This window comes from Sinocyclocheilus grahami, unplaced genomic scaffold, assembly GCF_001515645.1.
Source record: "Sinocyclocheilus grahami isolate Dianchi unplaced genomic scaffold, SAMN03320097.WGS_v1.1 scaffold1485.1, whole genome shotgun sequence".
In the NCBI taxonomy this organism is placed as follows: Eukaryota; Metazoa; Chordata; class Actinopteri; order Cypriniformes; family Cyprinidae; genus Sinocyclocheilus; species Sinocyclocheilus grahami.
Genome location: NW_015506664.1, coordinates 314,845 through 338,590, shown reverse-complemented (window position 1 = coordinate 338,590; position 23,746 = coordinate 314,845). Strand labels below are relative to the sequence as shown.

General features: G+C 37.5%; 1 protein-coding gene across 1 annotated transcript in view; it reads left to right on the top strand.

The window, feature by feature from the left end:
• The window catches only part of LOC107570623 (sodium/potassium/calcium exchanger 2-like), a 42,971-nt gene that overhangs the window by 10,951 nt on the left and 8,274 nt on the right, over positions 1 to 23,746 (top strand). Inside the window, exons 3-6 of the mRNA XM_016256875.1 lie at positions 7,106 to 7,144; positions 7,989 to 8,097; positions 20,822 to 20,902; positions 21,704 to 21,786. Coding sequence (XP_016112361.1) covers positions 7,106 to 7,144; positions 7,989 to 8,097; positions 20,822 to 20,902; positions 21,704 to 21,786 — 312 coding nt within the window. The remainder of the gene's footprint in view (positions 1 to 7,105; positions 7,145 to 7,988; positions 8,098 to 20,821; positions 20,903 to 21,703; positions 21,787 to 23,746) is intronic.

The window sequence follows — 23,746 nt, the reverse complement described above, 5'->3', positions numbered from 1 at the left end:
AATTAAGTCTTTTTTGCCACCAAATGGTCAGTGAAAGAAATTGCTTAATCTTCAGAAAATGTTAATTATGTCAAATATAATAACAACAAACAGATATTTGACCTTTTGGCAGTAACTTGAGTAACACAGAGTTAAATGGCTCCTTGGATGTCACAGTTCATATTTATAAATTGTGAACATTACAAGTCGGCATGAAATTAAAGACTTTTTTGGGGAAAAAAAAAATTCTTAATGCATGTTAATGGTCTTACTGTGAATGATTCGTCCTTGCATTTTGTATATATATATATATATATATATATATATAATATATATTTGGGTAGTAATATTCTCATAAAACCTGTTAGCTATATGCAGAAGCAAAATGCACCACACTGTAGAAATGAAACAAAATGTGTTATGTGACTTCTCAAAAAAAACAAAAAAAAACCTGAATGGTTTTCTTACTGCTGTCGAAATCATAGTGGCAATCTATTTTTTTTGGCAGTAACTTGAGTAACACAGAGTTAAATGGCTCCTTGGATGTCACAGTTCATATTTATAAATTGTGAACATTACAAGTCGGCATGAAATTAAAGACTTTTTTGGGGGAAAAAAAAATTCTTAATGCATATTAATGGTCTTACTGTGAATGATTCGTCCTTGCATTTTGTATATATATATATATATTTGGGTAGTAATATTCTCATAAAACCTGTTAGCTATATGCAGAAGCAAAATGCACCACACTGTAGAAATGAAACAAAATGTGTTATGTGACTTCTCAAAAAAAAAAAAAAAATAACCTGAATGGTTTTCTTACTGCTGTCGAAATCATAGTGGCAATCTATTTTTTTTTTCTTTTTTTAGTAGAGGAGAAATGCATTTATTTTATATTATTTATGGAAGCATTAGAGCGGTCCAAACATAAAGCCTTGGTGAACACCACATCACATTAGAATTTATTGGACACACAGCTGACAGAAACTGTTGTTATACACTGAACACATGGTTTGTAATGCTGTGGTTTCTAATAATTTGAGTTTACAGACGGGATCTCAGGTTGTCTCAGTTTAGAATAGGAGCAGGATTGGTTTTAAGTTTTAGGTAATTTATGCTTCAGTTACAGTTTACCGTACATCAGGGACTAAGTGGTCTTGATGCTATCACCCCTTGAATGTTAAAAATAACACTTCCTGTCCATATGAGACCAGTGAAAGCTTGACCCTGTAACCACACAAAGATCCTCAATTCACCATTGCATCTGCTGCTCGAGTGTGTGTGTGTGTGTGTGTGTGTGTTCACTTTTGTCTCTGGACTTAATTACCACGCCTCCAGATCATTGTGCTGATATCAGCGCTCATCAGCATTAGAAGAGTTTCTAAATAGTAAATGTAAATTTGAAATAGAGATGCATATCAATCTCTCTCTTAAATAAGCATAGATTACTGTAATGATGCATCCATGAAAGAAGAAAAATAAATAAATAAATAAAAAATCAGAATCACTGAGTTGGAAAAAGGATCAGCCCCTCCTAAAATGACTTGTAAACTCAATCAGGTGTAGCCAATAACCTTCTCAATGGCATATATATCGGATAATACCAAGTCCTGCCCTGCTTTTTTCTTGTTTGAAAAACAGTTTCACTTGAACATACACAGTACGTCAATATACGGAAGTCAGTCGCAGTTTCTGTTTCATATCAGGACATCATCTCTTAATAGGGTTGCATGCAAAATGTGGGACACAATGCTAATTACAGTCAAGAAGGCCAAGAGTATTTTCTAACAAATCTAATAGTCTTCATTTATGCCTGTAATGCTTTTAAGTAAAGAGAGATTAAAATGTGCCCTATTTGTTGAAAGTGCTTTTACACAAGAGAAATTTCCACTGTCATGCATTTCATAGACAACATAATGAGTAAACACAATCTAGATCAATTAAACATGGACATCTTTCCCACTTATCCCATAATATAAGGGGCGAGGTGTTCCTGTCCCACTCTCAGCCGCTATTTGAACGAGTATAATTACGTGTTTATGTATGTAAGGAGATCCCGTCAGTCTGTGTTTGATCCTGAGAGCAAGGTCAGTCATGACGAGGACTGAAGGTGAGGAGCTGCCAGAGAGATACAGGCAGAAACCTGAGGCTCAATCGATCCAAGCTATTTTAAAAGATTAGGGAATTAGCCAATGTTGAATGCAGAGCAGAGATAAAGGACTTTCTTTACTGAAGCAGCATATGCTGCTGCTGCTGCTGCTGTGGGACTGAAGCTGGAGAAATGCTTGCTGTTGCTGGGTGAATTTTTCGCAATATTTAAAAATAATAATAATAATAAATCCAGTATAAAATAAGCAACATCATGATGGTTTAAAAGCACTTTTTTATTAGTATTATTTAATAAATTAATGTATTAATTAAATTCACTCAGATAATTACTCTCATAACATTAGTTTACATTTACTCGGATAGTCATGCTTATAATATTATTTGCAATGTAGAAAAAATATTAAAGGGCACCTATTATGCAAAATTCACTTTTACATATTGTTTGAACATAAATGTGTGCTGTTAGTGTGAGAACACAACCACCCGCTCCATTTTTTTTAATCCCCATAAATCATAAGCAGTGTCTCAGAACAAGCCGTTTGCAGAATGTGTAAAATGTGACGTCACATTGCACAGGCCCCGCCCACGACTGTTGACGGACACTGCTGTATTAGCAGAGACTCCGCCCTGCCCTGATGTGGCTTTAAAACGCATGATTTATGCATGATAGGCATGATAATAGGAATGATAATTAAAACCAAACAGATGTTTTTTTTTGTCAGATGAGAGCTGTAAAGGCTCCGCCCTATTCTGGAAAAGTGGGCGGGAAGCAGCAGCTCATTTGCATTTATATGAGTATAGATATATATATGAGATATATATATATGAGTGTGTGTGTGTGTGTGTGTGTGTGTGTGTGTAAATGCGGTGGTCACAGTGTTGGAGTCAGTGGTACTTTGCAGATAAAAGCGTCTGATTGCAATCAGTCTCTATGATGAGGCTTGTGAAAGGCTAATTATCATAATGACTGAATTTACTCTATAAATGTTCATTCAGCAGCCTGCGCTCATAATCACAACCTTCACCAATTTTGTTTTGTTGGCCCTCATAGCATCTTCAAGGTGACCCTGACACACACACACACACACACACACACACACACACACACACACGCAAACACACAGCCATCCCTCATTATGACCTACTTAGTCAACATTAAATTGACCCTATTTAATTACTGCCAAAGTCTTTTTAAGTCTTTTTGCACAAATCTTTTAAGTAATAGCTTAATCTTTTATATGTAATGCCTCCAGTTAGTCGTCTCAGCTCTTCTTATTATCAGCTTCACATTTGACATCTTGACATCTTCAAATCTTGCTCTGAGCCGCTTAGTGAAAATGAAACTAAGTTGCCCATTTAGTTAAAATCCCTGAGCACAGCTGCACTGTTTCTCTAGTTGATGGGCCTATATGTTTACACATATTCCATTTACCAACATAAACTCTCAAGGTGTTGAAGCTGCAGTAATGTAGCAGTGCTTTAATGTTTTGTTGATTACAGAGACATGCGTACATTTTTCTTTTATAGTGGCTTATTTTGGGATCCTTCACTTAATAAATGAGGAGGCTGTTCTTTTTCTATCAATGTTGGAGATTGATGATTTGGCTCCTTTGTGATTTCTATGATGAGGCTTGTGAAAGGCTAATTATCATAATGACTGAATTTACTCTATAAATGTTCATTCAGCAGCCTGCGCTCATAATCACAACCTTCACCAATTTTGTTTTGTTGGCCCTCATAGCATCTTCAAGGTGACCCTGACACACACACACACACACGCAAACACACAGTCATCCCTCATTATGACCTACTTAGTCAACATTAAATTGACCCTATTTAATTACTGCCAAAGTCTTTTTAAGTCTTTTTGCACAAATCTTTTAAGTAATAGCTTAATCTTTGATCTGTAATGCCTCCAGTTTGTCGTCTCAGCTCTTCTTATTATCAGCTTCACATTTGACATCTTGACATCTTCAAATCTTGCTCTGAGCCGCTTAGTGAAAATGAAACTAAGTTGCCCATTTAGTTAAAATCCCTGAGCACAGCTGCACTGTTTCTCTAGTTGATGGGCCTATATGTTTACACATATTCCATTTACCAACATAAACTCTCAAGGTGTTGAAGCTGCAGTAATGTAGCAGTGCTTTAATGTTTTGTTGATTACAGAGACATGCGTACATTTTTCTTTTATAGTGGCTTATTTTGGGATCCTTCACTTAATAAATGAGGAGGCTGTTCTTTTTCTATCAATGTTGGAGATTGATGATTTGGCTCCTTTGTGATTTCTTCTGAAATCCCCTGTAGGTGATGAGAGTGGCTGCTTTTGTAATTAGCTCTGCTTGCAGAAAATTGGGTCAGTAATTAGCAAGTGGGGGGAGGTTTCAGAATTATTAATTTTTTTATTTACTTTATTTATTTATGCATTAATGGATTTATGCATTAATTTGTGAGTTTATGCATTTATCCATTTTATTACGTCTTTATTCATGTATACTTTTTTATGTGTTTATGCATTTATTAATGTAATTATGCAGTTATGAATTTATAAATGCATTTTTTCCCATTTATTTATAATTTTTATGCATTTATCGATTTTTGAATTTGTCCATTCATGCTTTTATTTGTATTTATGCAATTATTTATGCATTCATCAATATATTTATGAATATCCGTTTATGCTTTTATGTTTTTTATGTATTTATCCATTTGTTTATAAATTTGTGCATTTATACATGTATTTATGCATTTACACATTTATCCAAATATTTACAAATTTATTAATGTATGCTTTTATTTATGCATTTATCCATTTATGTGTCTGTTTATTTATTTATTTAAATACAGAAAAGTCAACTTTAGTGTTTTTAACACTGTAGACGCAAATGGATTTAAATTACAGTCGAATACAAGTATGGAAATGGATTCTGATTTTTAATAGTCAGTGTTAACACTAGCACTGCAGCTTTGTTCAGGTTGGTAATGAGTGAACTGTGGGCAGAGACTTGAGGTACAAATTGATTTTCTCCTTTTAAAATGGCCTTCCAGGGCTCTGTCTTGTACCTAATTTAGCCCTAAGAGCTAATTTTAGAGTCTTCTCCATCACGATTGAGCCTCCAATGGTTCCACTTTACCTGCTGAACTGATGACCTTTGAGCTCGATGGTGCTTTGTCGCAGTTTGTTGGATTGGGAACACTGGAACAGATACAGTTTATGGCTTATTCTGACAAGAACAACACACTTCAAGAGGTCATCTGACTGCAAAACCGTTTTTGACTGAACTGGATTAGAATAGATTGAACCATGTTGCTCCAGGCTGGGCTGGACTGACTGGTTTATTGGGAAGTGTTGTTTTAAGTGTCATTGCTTGTTGGGTGAAGTAGCATCTTTTTACTCAGATCTTGGAAAAGTGCTGGTGCAGTAATATACTCATTTGATGTATAGAGGTTAAACTGGCAAGATCAGTGGTCAAAATATGTTTTCACAGCACACACTTGAAAAAATAAAATAAAATCAGAAGTCAGCACACAGTCAGTGAGGGCATATTCCATAACACACATTTGGTGAGGTCAGAAGTCAAATGTCAGGGCGCAGATTCTGTAAGGTCAGAGGTCACAGTACACACTTGGTGATGTTAGAGGTCAAAATATGCACTTGGTCAGGTCAAAGGTTAAAACACATTCAGTAGGTTCAAATGTCACAGAATATACTCTGTGAGGTCTGAGGTCACAGCACAAACTTGGCAACTTCAAAATACACACTTAGTGAGGTCAGGTCACAACAGACTTAGTTGAGGTCACAGCATGCATTTGGTGAGGTCAGAGGTCAAAATAGGCACTTTGTGAGGTCAAAGCACACGTTCAGTATCGTCAGAGCACACACTCTGTGAGGTCAGAAGTAACAGCACATACTTGATTTCAGACGACAAAACACTTTCTGTGAGGTCAGAGGTCAAAACACATTCATTAGGGTCGGAAGTCACAGAACATACTCTGTGAGGTCAGAGGTCAAAACCTTTCTGTGAGGTCAGTGGTCAAACACACTCTGTGAGGTCAGAGGTCAAATACACTCACAAAAACACACACACACACACACACACACACTATGAGTTCAGCGGTCAAACAGTCACTGTGAGGTCAGATGTCAAATACACACACACACAAACACACACACACACACACACTATGAGTTCAGCGGTCAAACAGTCACTGTGAGCTCAGATGTCAAATACACACACACACACACACACTATGAGTTCAGCGGTCAAACAGTCACTGTGAGCTCAGATGTCAAATACACACACACACAAACACACACACACACACACACACTGTGAGTTCAGTGGTCAAACACACACACACGCACACACTCTCTGTGAGGTCAGCGGTCAGACACACCCTCTCTGTGAGGTCAGACACACCCTCTTTGTGAGGTCAGAGGTCAAACACACACTCTCTGTGAGGTCAGCGGTCAAACACACACTCTGTGAGGTCAGACACACACTCTCTGTGAGGTCAGCGGTCAGACACACTCACTGTGAGGTCAGTGGTCAGACACACTCTCTGTGAGGTCAGAGGTCAAATACACACACACACACACACACACACACTGTGAGTTCAGTGGTCAAACAGTCACTGAGGTCAGAGGTCAAACACACACACACACACACACACACACACACTCTGTGAGGTCAGGACAAACACACTCTCACTGTGAGGTCAGAGGTCAGACACACACTCTGTGAGGTCAGAGGTCAGACACACACTCTCTCTGAGGTCAGAGGTCAGACACACTCCCTGTGAGGTCAGAGGTCAAGCACACTCTCTGTGTGGTCAGAGGTCAGACACACGCTCTCTGTGAGGTCAGAGGTCAAGCACACTCTGTCATTTGATGTGTTGTTGATGTGTGTGTCTCTGTGGAGTCTGATGTCGGTGTTCTGTCCGTTGGTCCTGTCTCTCATCTCTGTGCTGTTGTCTCTTCTCTTTCTCTCTGTGTTGTGTTCGTCTCTTGACTGTGAAGTTGAGCCCTAGTGGAGTGGAGGATGACAGCAAGCTGTCGGTAAGTATTGTCCGTGTGTGTGTCTGTGGATCGGTCTGTTTACTCGTGTTTGTGCTGTGTTGAAAAGCATGAGGATTACTTAATAAAAGCCTGTGATCCACGAGAAAGACCCACTTCTTCAAAACACTGACCTGGGATTTGATTTGATATGATTATTTTATTTTATTTTTTATTTTTTTATTTATTTCTTTCTTGAGATAAGTAATAGATGGATAAAATAAATAGATGAATGGATGGATGAATACATATCCAAAAAATAAAATAAAAAATAAAAAATGTGGTGCTTTTATCAGAGACAGACAGAGAGATGGATGGATGGTGCTACAGTCTACACAAACGTCCTTCCATCAAAGCGACAGTAAAGCGGCACCTTGACATCTGCCAGCACTGATCCCTGATCCTCAGAGCAATTTACTGAGTGTTTGTCTCAGCACAGCACACACACACACACACACACACACACACACACTCTCTCTCACACACACACACACACACACACACACACACACTCTCTCTCTCACACACACACACACACACACACACACACACACACACTCCTGACACCTGTATGATTGTGGTAATCAGCAGCTGACTCTTCTGATTGCACTGACATGTTGCCATAGCATCAATTGCTCTGAAGGCAGATTAAGCCCACCCTTAACCTTTAAGATAACCCTTGACTTGAGGCCAAGATACCCAGTTTAGAACCGCTCAAACATGCTGCTTCCTTAAGATGAACCACATTTATACCGTCTCTATGACGACCGTGCTGTCACTGTGCAGTCTTTATTCTGATGTCACTGACCAGAAGGCTTTGATTGATGTGTTTCTCCTCCTATCACAGGCCAAACCCCGGCTGCAGAGAGGAGGAAGCTCCGCCTCTTTACACAACACCCTAATGAGGAACAGCATCTTTCATCTGATGATCCACACACTCGACCCTCTCAGTGAAGGTAAAACACACACACACACACACACACACACACACACACACACTCTCTCTCTCACACACACACACACACACTCACTCACTCTCACACACACTCACTCACACTCACACACACACACACACACACTCACTCACTCTCACACACACTCACTCACACTCACACACACACACACACACACTCACTCACTCTCACACACACTCACTCACACTCACACACACACACACACACACTCACTCACTCTCACACACACTCACTCACACTCACACACACACACACACACACTCACTCACTCTCACACACACTCACTCACACTCACACACACACACACACACACTCACTCACTCTCACACACACTCACTCACACTCACACACACACACACACACACTCACTCACTCTCACACACACTCACTCACACTCACACACACACACACACACACTCACTCACTCTCACACACACTCACTCACACTCACACACACACACACACACACTCACTCACTCTCACACACACTCACTCACACTCACACACACACACACACACACTCACTCACTCTCACACACACTCACTCACACTCACACACACACACACACACACTCACTCACTCTCACACACACTCACTCACACTCACACACACACACACACACACTCACTCACTCTCACACACACTCACTCACACTCACACACACACACACACACACTCACTCACTCTCACACACACTCACTCACACTCACACACACACACACACACACTCACTCACTCTCACACACACTCACTCACACTCACACACACACACACACACACTCACTCACTCTCACACACACTCACTCACACTCACACACACACACACACACACTCACTCACTCTCACACACACTCACTCACACTCACACACACACACACACACACTCACTCACTCTCACACACACTCACTCACACTCACACACACACACACACACACTCACTCACTCTCACACACACTCACTCACACTCACACACACACACACACACACTCACTCACTCTCACACACACTCACTCACACTCACACACACACACACACACACTCACTCACTCTCACACACACTCACTCACACTCACACACACACACACACACACTCACTCACTCTCACACACACTCACTCACACTCACACACACACACACACACACTCACTCACTCTCACACACACTCACTCACACTCACACACACACACACACACACTCACTCACTCTCACACACACTCACTCACACTCACACACACACACACACACACTCACTCACTCTCACACACACTCACTCACACTCACACACACACACACACACACTCACTCACTCTCACACACACTCACTCACACTCACACACACACACACACACACTCACTCACTCTCACACACACTCACTCACACTCACACACACACACACACACACTCACTCACTCTCACACACACTCACTCACACTCACACACACACACACACACACTCACTCACTCTCACACACACTCACTCACACTCACACACACACACACACACACTCACTCACTCTCACACACACTCACTCACACTCACACACACACACACACACACTCACTCACTCTCACACACACTCACTCACACTCACACACACACACACACACACTCACTCACTCTCACACACACTCACTCACACTCACACACACACACACACACACTCACTCACTCTCACACACACTCACTCACACTCACACACACACACACACACACTCACTCACTCACTCACACTCACTCACTCACTCACACACACCATCCACATTGAGTAAGAACAGAATAATGCTTTGAAATGAAGAATTATTTGACAGATTTATTTTAAACTGTGCATTAAAGAAATGCCTGGGAATTATTTAAACTACTAACTAAATAAATACATACATACATACATACATACATTAATAAATAAATAAATAGTATTAAAAAGAGCTGTTTAATTTAATAAAATATATATTTTTGCCTAATAATAATAATAATAATAATAATAAGACGAAGAAGAGATGTTAAATTTTAATTACAAAAACATTAAGACTTTTTTTTTGCATGGAGACATTTTCAAATATGTAGATTGTCAGACAAATATACATGTACTCTGCAGATGATGTATTTAAATTATTATAATTAAACAATAAAAAGAGCTGTTAAATTTGATCAGTTTGCATTACTGTACTACAGTAAAGAATGATATTTTCACTTTATGTAATGAGAAAAGGGAGGATGGGATCCTATAAACCAACTTAGCTATCTATAATATTCAATTTTTTCTTTCATTCTGATATTTATTTGGAATACGCTTTGATTTCACCCTATTTCTCTTGTCATCTGATACACAAGTTCTTATCACCATGATTGTAATAATTAGATGTATTAAGCATACTCCTCCACATGTTCCTCTACTGCTGGAGCTGCTGAAGATGTTGCTGTAGACGGCTGTCGTGGTTTGATGAAGTGCAGCAGTGTTAGTGTGACCGGCTGTGTTTGCTGGTTTTCATTAAAGACCGTGGTCTTTAGAATAACACTTTCATGTTGCAGAGATGTTTTATGATGAAGGTAAAGGTGGGCTCGCCTTGGTGAAATTTAACAAAAAAGGACCGTTGTTTGCTCTAAATAGTGCAGCGATTTCTCACACAGACATCACTTTCAAACCAAACAGCTTTCTGCTGGTCAGCGCGGTGAATACACTTAACTAACTCGAACACGAGCGGAATCTGCATGGGGAATTATTTAGCCTTTGCGTAAAACTCCCAGTCACACGAACTCATTGAAATGACTGGAGTTCACCTGCAAAAAAGTGCTTAGTAACAGTAAATGTGACCACACTTGTAGAGTAGATGTGTTGCTGTAGAGTAAGTCATGGCTAGTGTTATTTGGGCATAATTAAGATACTGTTACAGTTTTTATGAATATTTTGAATTCGTTTTTATTTTTCTATTTTCATTTTAATTTGAGTTAAAATTGTAATAATCTTTTATCATTTTTATCAGTTTTTTTAAATGGCTATACTATATTTTTTTTATTAATTTTAATTATTTTTTAGTTATTTTTAGTTATTTATAGAATTTATCAAGTAAATGAAAATGAGAACTAGCTAAAGTAAAATGTTTAGTTTATTGTATTTCAATTAAAGTTTATTTTAATGTAAGTAACACAAGTTTTTCTTGTTAGTTAACTTGAATAACCCGTCATGCTCTGATGCATTCATAAAGTCGCAGCAGTATTATAAGCCAGTCGTTTTTGCAGCTTGCTTTTAAAAAATGTTTTTTTACATTTTCAAATTTGGTGTGACCAGCTAAAGGGATCTTTCAACCAAAGATGACAATTCTATTATCATGTATGCATGCATTTCTACTGTGGAAAACGTCTCAGGTTACTTATGTAACCATGGTTCCCTGAGTAGGGAACGAGACACTGCGTCCTCTAGGGGTCGCTATGGGGAACGCCTCGTCGTGACCCGTGTCTGAAGCATACATTGAAAAATCTGATGCATTCATAAAGTCGCAGCAGTATTATAAGCCAGTCGTTTTTGCAGCTTGCTTTTAAAAAATGTTTTTTTACATTTTCAAATTTGGTGTGACCAGCTAAAGGGATCTTTCAACCAAAGATGACAATTCTATTATCATGTATGCATGCATTTCTACTGTGGAAAACAACAACATAATTACATTTTTGTTTTTATTTATTATTATTTTTTATGTTTTATTAAATCTGTGTGTTGATCTCAAAACTAAAAGACACTTTTGTTTGCATAGGGTTTTAAAAAGCTTTGACCAAATGACCAAATTCAGATTTTGATTTGACCTGCACTTCTGATGGCTATTTGTACAGTAGCACATCTCATCTTTTTATTCACTACATGGCTTTGCAATAGAGCTAAATTGTGTTTTTCATCTCTTTCTGACTCGGCAGAGGGCAGAGCGTCACTTTATTTAAAGAGGATGCTAACGCGTTAACGAGTAGCAAATGATTAAGTAGCTGCATTGGTTACTTTTATGCCACTCATAAAGCTTTTATATGTAGTTTGGGATAACAAAGCGGTTTTATAGGTTTGACTGAAATAATAATGCAATAACTGACACTTTAAATCAATGTTTCAAGAAACAACAACAAAAAAATTGAACAAAAAACAGATAAAGACAAACAAGTAGCCACTGATAATATCTAAACAATATGTAGTAGTATAGTATATAGTATCCAAATCAAAATGTAATACAATTGATTTATGTGTGATTTATGTGTAAATTATGTGCAATGTCTTAGCCACTAGGGATTGTTACATAGGGCTATACAGGCATCTAGTAGCAACACAATGATATTACAGATACTAAATTGTGCAAAATGTTTATCTTAGTCAATTTACAAATAATGCATTCAGATTTGTGGAACTCAATGCACTGAATCTCTTCTAATTTAAGTGAACTTAAAACAATCTTCACATAAACCCATTATAATAAATGTCATATTTACCTGTGCTCTTCAGCAGAAATATACAGAAATTTGAAAACACTCAATTCTAAATTAAATATAGGCCTAGATGTATCCTTAAAGCTATAGAAGTTATTTTTTCCTCTTTTTTTTCTTTGTCCTTTGATTAATAGACATCACAGCAGCTGGTTATTAGGTTGTTTTGGCTGCTATTACTTTAAGAGCTGCCGCTGATGAACGTGCCTTTTCTGACCCACGTCAGGTCTTAAAGTCTCTATAATGAGCTGGCGAGTTGAATCGGGTGTTAGGTGAGTGAGACAGTGCTGGGCTCCAGGACAGTTTTGAAAACCATTTCAGAGACATGTTCTTAAATGTGACTCATATAAAATATATTACATGCATGCACAGTTTTAAGGCAGCTTTAATCACCTTTTTGGTAACTTCATGACATAACTATGACCACGACACTGCATGCATGTCGTTTTTTAATTCGCGCTTTGATATGAAAGGATACAGGCTACAGCGCGCGCCGGCACCTTTGTGCGTGCGATTGAAGAGCACGTGCTCCGAGCACAGAACCGTTTCCGCACTCGCTTGACTCGTGCCTGACGCTGAAGTGAAGTGGAGCGCGCGTCTGAAACGTCTCCCGTTCTCAGTCGTTCTGTGACTGAATAAATGCACTTCTTGTCAAGAGAAAAAGTGACAGAAGCAGCAGTTGTGAGTGTGGTGGCCAACCCTAGCCCCGCCCCTGCCTTAATTGCAAGTTGATAGATATATATATTTACACACAGTAGGGGTGTGTGTGATTAGCATAATTATATATAATCTATTTATTTATTTATTTTCATTTTTTTTCTTACATATTAGTTACAAAAAGTGCAAGTTACTGTTTCTTACAGCATCACAGCGTCAAGCATCAAGTGCGCTGAAACTGCACCTGTTACATAAAAGCAACGACACATCGTGATTGTGTTCATAATATATTTGTTTTAGTGGAGTTCTGGAGTAAAACACCCTCCCCAGATGAATCGATGAATTGCATAAGTTCATTAATTGACATTGAACACATAATAAATAACTAGTGCCTGGTTTTCCACATGCTCATGTAATTCATCGCTTCTCATCCCACACAGACACACACTGCACAAGCTTTCACGCTTCTCAGACACACTCTCTCTCTCTCTCTCTCTCTCACACACACACACACACACACACCCACACACACACACACACACACAGACAGACACAGACACACACACACACACACACACAGACACACACACTCTCTCTCTCACACACACACACACAGACACACACACACACACACTCACTCTCTCTCTCTCTCTCTCTCTCTCTCTCTCTCACACACAGACACACACACACACACACTCTCACTCTCTCTCTCTCTCTCTCTCTCTCTCTCTCACACACAGACACACACACACACACACTCTCACTCTCTCTCTCTCTCTCTCTCTCTCTCTCTCACACACAGACACACACACACACATTCATAAAGACGCTGTGATCCGTCATGGGCTCTTCCAGCTGATTGCATACGCAGGCGCAGATGCTCACACATGCCAATAACTGTCTGATCGGGTCGTTCATGCACCCTTTATTACGTAACGTCACACACCCTTCTCCGGCTGAATCGATGCTAAAAGCTTTGCGCCGCTGGGATGAGCGTCAGCGGTCAGCAGCTGCAGAGGTCGTTCTGCAAGGTCACTGCTGGACAAGGACTGGTTTACAGCATATAAGATCTTTCTAATAAACAACAGGGTCCAAAAGTCTGAAAGCATGCAGAAAATCTGAGATTTAAAATCTAATTTAAACTCGGATATAAATAGAACATTTTAGGGTAAAACCAAAATGTATTTATTTATTTATGTATTCAATTTTTATAATACAGTGGGGCAAAAAAGTATTTAGTCAGCCACCAATTGTGCAAGTTCTCCCACTTAAAAAGATGAGAGAGGCCTGTAATTTTCATCATAGGTATACCTCAACTATGAGAGACAAAATGAGAAAAAAAAATCCAGAAAATCACATTGTAGGATTTTTAAAGAATTTATTTGCAAATTATGGTGGAAAATAAGTATTTGGTCAATAACAAAATTTCATCTCAATACTTTTGCGTCTGAACTCTTCCTTATATATATATATATATGTAGTTAAATACATTTATTTAATTGAAGATAAAAATGCTAAATAAATATATAAGATAAATAAAAATAATTATTTTTTTTAATGGTAGAAATAGTATTAGTAATACAAATGCATTACATTAGTCAAATCTTTGGACTTCACTGTGTATTATATTCTATGTGAATCTAAAATGTATTTTATATGCAATGTCTGCAATTAAATATTGGGGTCCCCTTCAGCTCAGTCGTGTACGTATCATTTATAAAGCATAATCTAAGTAAGTGTTCTGAAATGCATCTGGGACTTTAATCAGTTTCATTTACTCAGACTCAAACATGGCCCTGTTTCATCAGTGTGTTGCAGTACAAATTTAGCACAAATTAAATTTTGCGATCCCTGACACCATGCACACACGGCATCATGGCTGCTGTGTTGAAGCTAAAGGTCATGACAGAATGACCTCTAATCACCGGCCAATCAGCAGTCAGATCGAGGCACTTCAACAACAGTACAATTAAAATAAACTCTGTTTGGAAGGAAAATTGACTTGAGAATAGCAAATAATTGTATACATAATTACAAGTATTGCTATTAGTCTTGCATAGCCAAACTCTTGACTCTTTATAAGTCTGGTCCAGTCTGCAGCTCATTCTGGCCAAGAACTGCCCGCTTAGACGGGACGAATGAGTCTGAATAGCATGTAAAGCATTCAGCCTGTTTCTTTTTACATTTAGAGATGGTTCTATCTGAAATAAATGATACCTCATTTCAAATAAATGCTGTTCTTTTGAACTTTCTATTCATCTGTGAATCCTGAAAAATACAACATATCACGGTTTCCACAACAATATTTGTGGTTGTCAGCACAACTGTTTTCATCATTGATAATAATCAGAAATGTTTATTGAGCAGCAGATCAGCATATTATATTGATTTCTGAAGATCATGTGACACTGAAGACTGGAGCAATGATGCTGAAAATACAGCTGCGCATCACAGAAATAAATTACAGTTTAACAGATATTCACATAGAAAACTGCTGTTTTAAACAGTAAAAATATTTCAATTTTTTTTTTGTGTGCGTTTTTGATCAAATAAACTGTTAGGTGCATCATGACGCGTCACTCACAGTGTTCACCTCAATGTATTTATTTCTCCTCCTGTTTATTCATTTTTTTTCCTTTTTGCACTTATGTCTGTGAGATCGGCCTAGCTAGAGATGTATTTTGGCCACATAACCTCCTCTTTCTCACTGAAACGTATATATTTGTGTGTGTTTCCTTACCCGTGTCTCTGTGTGTGATATTGTAGAGCTGGGGACTTATGGCAAGCTAAAATATTATCACTCAATGACCGAGGAAGGTAAGACTCTTTCTGTCAACCCTCATGTTTCTCTCGTTCTGCTTCACCTCTCTACCCACGATGCCGTTTGTTCATACGTGTGTGAGAGAGAGTTGTATTCTCCATTTTTAGTTTCATGACCCTCTTGCCGAGATTTCACTCACATAAGTGCAAATCGTGGTTTTCATCCGTAATCGAGTGTCATTTTGAATTTTTTTGGTTGTTTCTCTTTCACCCTGTCCATTTTTTTTCTTCCGTTTTGGTTGTTCTTTGTAAGTTTGTTATTGATTTGTTCGAAAGGGATTTATATATATATATATATAAGTGCATGATCAGAATATTTGAAGTTTTTTAAATTGACTACAGTACAGATTTGACAGCAAAAAAGCTGAAGCTGGACATTTGTACAATTACACTAAAACAGCTTTTATGTGATAAAAAAAACTCGAAACTATCAATCAGACGACAGGAGGCATGGCGTAGATTGTGCACGACCAGATTTTCTGTAAAGTTTTGATCACATGATAATTTTAGGCTTTAGAAATGTATCAAATATTATACAATAGCTATATAGGGTTACAATTTGAATTTTCTGGATTTGAATGTTAACACAACTAACCTTTATCAGATTTGCAATCTTTCTTTTTTGAGGAAAGTGGATCAAAATGTTGATGATTCATCTAATACTAAACATTTCTATCCAATCAGATGCTTTAAAGAATAATAAAAAAAGTCTCTCCCCAAATGCCACCTGACAAAGAAATAGCAAGTCATGATTAATGACTTTTGTTAAATATCCTTCCCAAACATCCTCTTTCAATAAATACATCCATGCATGAAAGACAACTGGCTGCTTGTAATAGTCTTTCAAGTGCATTGGCTAGAACGGTGGGTGGAATGTACACAAACACGGCAGAGTTTTCTGATAACAAAGCTGTGTTACTCATCACCGTCTGTAACCGCTCAGCAATCCGTGAGAGTCAGATAAAACTGCTGGTTGCACAGAAATAGATGGTAAGAAGCGTACATCACAGTGTTGAGGCCGAGAGTAAGTCATTCCATAACTAGAGTTATGCAAGGGATAATGCAATAATAACAGCCCGTCTCTCTCTCTTATGTCTCACTAATGCAATAATGTCACTTCTTAGACATATGTTATGGCTGAATTGCTTAAGTCTCTTTGAGGAGGCAACAGAATCTCTGTGTGTGTGTGTGTGTGTGTGTGTGCGCGCGTGTTACACAGTGATAGGCTTCTAATTTTAGTTCCCTCCTCCATACTAAACAGACTTTGATGTTGTAAGATTCAGCATGGGAAGGTACATGAGTAAATATTTTATTTGACTCTATTTAGAGAGAGTCTGCTTTTATTCAGAGTAACCCAACGAAAACCTGCACAATACCTGCCTATAGTAAACACCAGTGAAAAAGAAGTGCACTTAATTCTATTGAATGTGCACTTGCAGTATATATATATATATATATATATATATGTAAGTATTATGTATATATAAAACTGTATTTGCAGATAATATAATTTTAATGAAATTAAAGTGACTTGAGAGACACTTCCATGACTGTTTCCGAACACACTTAAGTACGCTTTTAAAAAGTGACCTTTGCAATAATGTAAAAAGTTTTACTTTAAAGTACATTTTAAATCATTGTTTTAATAATATTCTGTTGTGCTTTAAATAAGTACACTTATTTTGATTTGTTGACTAACATGCTAAATCATGTGTAAAGTACTTGATTATCATTTTAACTGTAGTGTGTTATTTGATATTACGTTTCAAGTTAATATATTTTAAATTAATTATGTTTTAGATTTTTCATCATTGTAAATGTTTAATGGCAAATATATTTAACTTTAAAGATTCAAAAATATATGCAACTTTTGAAGTCAAAAGATGTAATTATGAAATTATAAAGATGTTCTTAAGTCCTACTTAAGTGGGTCAAAAAATCACTCTAAAGTTGCATTTAATATACATTTAAACTGTGATTCATTTTTGTTTAATTGCATTTAATTCAAACAAAATTCTGAAGTCATTACATTCAGTTTGCACTTAAGTATATTATTTTAAAGTAAATTATTTATATAATAGATACTCTTTAAAAGTAGGACAATGTGTACTCCTTTTTGTGATATTTTTTATTTTATTTGGCTAAAATAAAAATAAATAAAAAGAAAAATGGCAAAATATGGCAACTTGAACATGTAATTACAAATATATTTAAATACATGACAAACAGGTTTCAATAGAAATGGCATTGAAGTATATTATTTTAGTTGATCATAAATGCTTGTACATTCTGCAGTACTTTAACCATATTTCAAAGACATTAGAAGTAATTATGAAATCACATAAAAATGTGTGTAAGTCCTACTTAAGTGGATCAAAAAACTCTCTAAATTTCAGCAAATTGCATTTAATATAGCCTTAAACTATAATACATTTTAATTTAATTGCAATTAAGGGGGTCATATGATGCGATTTCAAGTTTTCCTTTCTCTTTGGAGTGTTACAAGCTGATTGTGCATAGATAAGATCCCTGAAGTTGCAAAGACTAAAGTCTCTATACATGACAAACAGGTTTCAATAGAAATGGCATTGAAGTATATTATTTTAGTTGATCATAAATGCTTGTACATTCTGCAGTACTTTTACCATATTTCAAAGACATTAGAAGTAATTATGAAATCACATAAAAATGTGTGTAAGTCCTACTTAAGTGGATCAAAAAACTCTCTAAATTTCAGCAAATTGCATTTAATATAGCCTTAAACTATAATACATTTTAATTTAATTGCAATTAAGGGGGTCATATGATGCGATTTCAAGTTTTCCTTTCTCTTTGTCTTTAACTTGCAATTGTCTGAAAACATTACATTCATTTTTCAAGTATTTTCACAAGTATTTTTTCCCCATCATATGTACCCTTTTATGAGTACTTCGTTTCACAAGGAAATATTTGCTGTGATTTTGAGAAACCCAACTAACCTCCCCTATTTAGAGAAACTAAAGACTATCCTGACTACAAATTAGTATTATTACACCACATACCCGAACAACTCACAAACCTACTTAGTTCAAACTCCAAAGCCACTTTATATCCCAAACCGTTCCAGGCATGTCAATGATATGTAGGTCACATAACATACATGTGCATGTTGATTGGGGTCACAGCACTGATCGAGCCAGACAGGACAGTCTGTCTATCAGCCAATCAGAGTCAATGATTCCTCAGGAAGGTCAAAGACATTCACTGATCATGATGTTTTCCATTAGTGAAGTACGCATTATGTTTATTGCTATAATGCAAGCTTTTGCACATGTGGTTTAATTCAAACACACACTGAACGAGACAGGAACACGCTGCTGCTGTCTGTGTGTGATCGCCTGAGATTTTACTTCCACATTGATGGATCCTGAAAGGTTGTGCAACTGTATTGATGTTTGCTTCGTGGGTCTGGTGCTGCTCTCGTCATGCTGAGTTTTATAGACTTTGTCTCTAATCTCTTAAACCAGCGGCAAGCAGCTGTGGTTATTGTGCTCTTGGTTTGAAGGTTGCATTTAGGGTCAAATGGTAGTTTGACCTTTTTTCAAGCACTAAGTTACAAGAGGCTGTGCTTAATAGTGAAAATACACACACAGTTTAAGGGAGTCACTGGTTATGACACATGCTGGAGTGACTATATACGATATATGACTATATACTATGCCATATAGTGTTACTTCATATACAGTATATATCAAGAATGCAAGATGTCATTAAAAATATTTGTATTTATTAAACATATTCATTAAGTGTTATTACTTTAGTCCTGGCATGCAAACTAAGGTTAAACTAGCAATATACATCTAAACTAATTGGTATCTGTGGATGCTGCATAGTGATAACCCTTGTGAAAAAGAAGTGTACTGTAGCAAAAATAGTATTTTTTATGTAATGAAAATATGCTTCAATACATAATATGAAATTACTTAAGTGTGAACTAAATGCAATGTTTTCAGAAGCTTAACTGCATGTTAATTGCAATTAAATGAAAACGTACTGTAGTTTAAATTTATATCAAATGCAATTTAGCTGAACTTTAGAGTATTTTTGATGCACTTAAGTAGGACTTAAGTACGTCTTTATATGTAATTACTTCTGTTGTCTTTCAAATATGATTAAAGTACTGCTGAATGTACTGAGAAATATTTATATAAAGTATAATCAAAATATACTTTAATGTAATTTCTATTAAACTTGTAATTTTTAATAAACTATTAAACTCATTTGTAGTGAAGTTGTAATCTAGTACATTTAAAATACATTAACTTTAAAGATGATATCGATTTAAAAAAATGATAATCAAGTGCTTTAAATGTGCTTTAGTATGTTAGTCAACACATTCAAATAAGTGTGCATCTTTAAAGCACTAAACAATGTTTAATTTGACATTATTACAAAGTGCTCTTTTTAAAAGTGCACTTAAGTGTGTTAAGAAACATTGTCAAGAAAGTGCATCTCTTTAAGTCACTTAAGTGGCCTTTTATTTATTTATTATGATATTGTCTGCAAGCATTTTTTTTAATACTTTTTAGGTTTCCAGTACACTACAAGTAAAATTAAGCACACTTATTTGTGAAGAGTAGGTTAACAGGTGCTTCACTTTTTTTATATTTCTTTAAAAATACAGATTTTTCATATCTAGTAAGTAAAATGAAACGTGCTCACTTAGCTGGGAAAATTGGTTACTCCAAATCACTCACTTTCTTTCTGAATTATTGTTTTTTTTTTTTTTAGGAAAGTTCCGCGAGAAGGCGTCCATCCTTCACAAAATTGCTAAAAAGAAATGCCAGGTGGAGGACTCAAATGGAGTTGCTGGTAAGTGGTGGTATAAAATTGTTATGCGAGGTAACTACACAAAGTAGCCAATGTACTGAATTTGTGTCTAGCTCTGTTAAACTTACCATTGTGTGTTAAATCCAGCACTGTAGTGAACAAGAACCAGCTTTTTTCCAATCTGATCAAATACAAAAAGCTCCTTAAGGTTACAACCACTCATGCACTTTATAGAAACGAAAGGAAGTATCGCAATCCCATAATATTGTTTGTGTGTTTGTGTGTTGAAGACACACATGGACTTTCATTTCAAGTGGGAAATTATGCTAACAGTTCCATATTAGCATATTAGCATCAAAAGCAGGGCGGTTGAGAGCAGCTTCTCTGATGTGGCCAAATAACATCTTTAACTCTTTCAAATCCATCTACTGCACTTTCATCATATTTTTGCCAATATTTCTTCACTAACAACCCTACCATGATAATACCATGTTTCTTTAGACATATACCTTGGCTAGAATGTGGTAATCTTTCAGAGACCAAATACGGTACTATGCAAAGGCACAGTATGTGAGTGTTTGAATGGTTTTTGAAAACATGGAAATATCTGGGAAGTTAAAATTGTAATTTCCAGGCCTGGTAAATTACCCTTCTTCTTTCTACAGATGTGGCGCTCATAGCGTGAGGCGCTGAAAAAAACAGTTGCTAAAGACTACAGTACACTAGACCAGCCTTAGAGTGATTTATGTGGGGACTTTTGGATATATGTGGTTGATTTGATTAATTTGGTCATTTAGTCAAGACAAACACACTTCACTTACTTCTTTTCTGTTTGTGTTATAGAAAAGAATCTGCCAAACAGCTCGAGTGTCGAGGTGGACGTGACGCCACCGATGAATGGCACCGCTGGACAGGACGGAGATACGGTGAGGCACTTAAATAAAACACATGTGCACCAGGGTTATTATTGTTATCCAAAAAAATATAATCTGGGTATTAATAGGCCAGAGTGGCATTTGCCTACTCATTTTGTTCTGAGGAGTCGAGAAGCGTCTTAATCCACAGAGTTGTGGCATAAGGGACTTTACGTCTCCATTCCCTCCATCAGAGAACCAGGGTTACCATACGTAACCGAGACGTTCCCAGACGGACACTTCGACATTGTGTCAAAGCTCCGACACTAGGGGTCCCTATACTGAACGCCACAGCTGCTGAACTGTGTTACGAGTCCATTGGGGCACAGATGTTGACAAGCCCAGTGTGCCACGACCAAATGCATCTCACCTCCTCGTAACCTTCCAACATCCAAGACTTATGACCTTACTCTCCAGAACAACAGGTCCGCGGGAATTCATCCGGCAGAACTGCTCCCACAAGATCTCCTTGCTCTCCTTCAATGCACATCATCGAGGCCTCGTACCCAGAAGTAGAAGGGCCAGGATGGGAAGCAGCTGAGGTGCCTCGCAGTGTTTATAAAAAAGAAAGCAAGCCACGAGCGCAACTTGCCGATGGCCATGTCCTCACAAGAAGAACATAAACCAATCGTGTCTGTCAGTGGGGTGAGATGCACAAACTGCAACCAGAAGGACACGGATGGAAAAGCATGATGTAAACACACACAAATCCACCCGTGAACCTCTTTTAGAGAAATTGCTCTTTTAAGAGGAAATTTGCTCCCAAAGATTGCTGTTGAAGCACCCAGGGGTACTCTCACAACACTTATCTGTGTACGGGCGATGGAGAAACCGCTGCTTGTGCCATAGATCCAACAACGAGGAGATTGAGATGTGATTACAGTGCTGCATCTTCCAAAGAGAAGCTGCATCAGCTTCGAAGAACAGAATGAGAGAGCAAATGCCATGCCGGCCTATTTATACCTGGATGTCCGGGGTGTGGCAAGCTAAGCAAATTTAGCTCACCAATTTCATTAGCCTTTTCTCAATGATGGTGATGGGGTGAGGTGTCTGGGCCCCTAGTGTCGGAACTTCGACACAACTTCAGGAAGAGACCGACTGAAAGGGAACTAAAATTAATAAACTTTAAATTACCCAAAAAAAATAAATATGAAATAAAAATACCAAAATTTTAGAATAAATGTATATTATTATCATCACTATAGCTTTTATTATTTTGAATTACTTATATAAAGTATATATATAAAGTAATTCAAAATAATGAAAGCTATAGTGATATCTCAGTGATACTAAAATAAGACCGATGTGCACTTACCACTGTACACTAAACTCATTATGCACAGCGATTTCAACACTAAAACAGGACAGAAAGTCCCGCTGACTTTGCAAACAGAAGTGAAGGCCAAGTCACGGTTGAACTGCAGAAACCTCACGCTTATGATGACTCAGTGGAAAACACGTTTGACCGTCCATCTCCCTCCCGCTGGCCTGCGTCTCCTCATCTCTCTTTCACACACACACACACACACACACACACACACACACTGTCCTGTGTTCAGAAGATGAAGCGCTCTCATCCTATGCCCCCTGTTGGGACGGCAACATGCCAGCAGAACAGACGGCCCAGCATGCATGCGGATCTAGAGAGACCCCCTCAATGTCATGCAACCTGCTCATGAGAGCCCATCACTCCTGAACTGTGCTCACACGTGCTGTAGATCAACACAACACTGCTTTTTCTTGCCATAAGCAGATGAAGTGGTTTTACATGTAGCCAGGTTAAGGTCATCAGTGGTTAAGCATGTATTCACACAGTATAGTTTATTTATTTACACATTCATAGACTTTAGTTGGAGTAAACAAGAACACATTTTAATTTGAGATCTGATAGTGATGCACTGAACGGTGTGTTTTAAATATGTGTTATATTATTGTTACTCCTTTTAAAGGTGAACTAATTATATAATATATA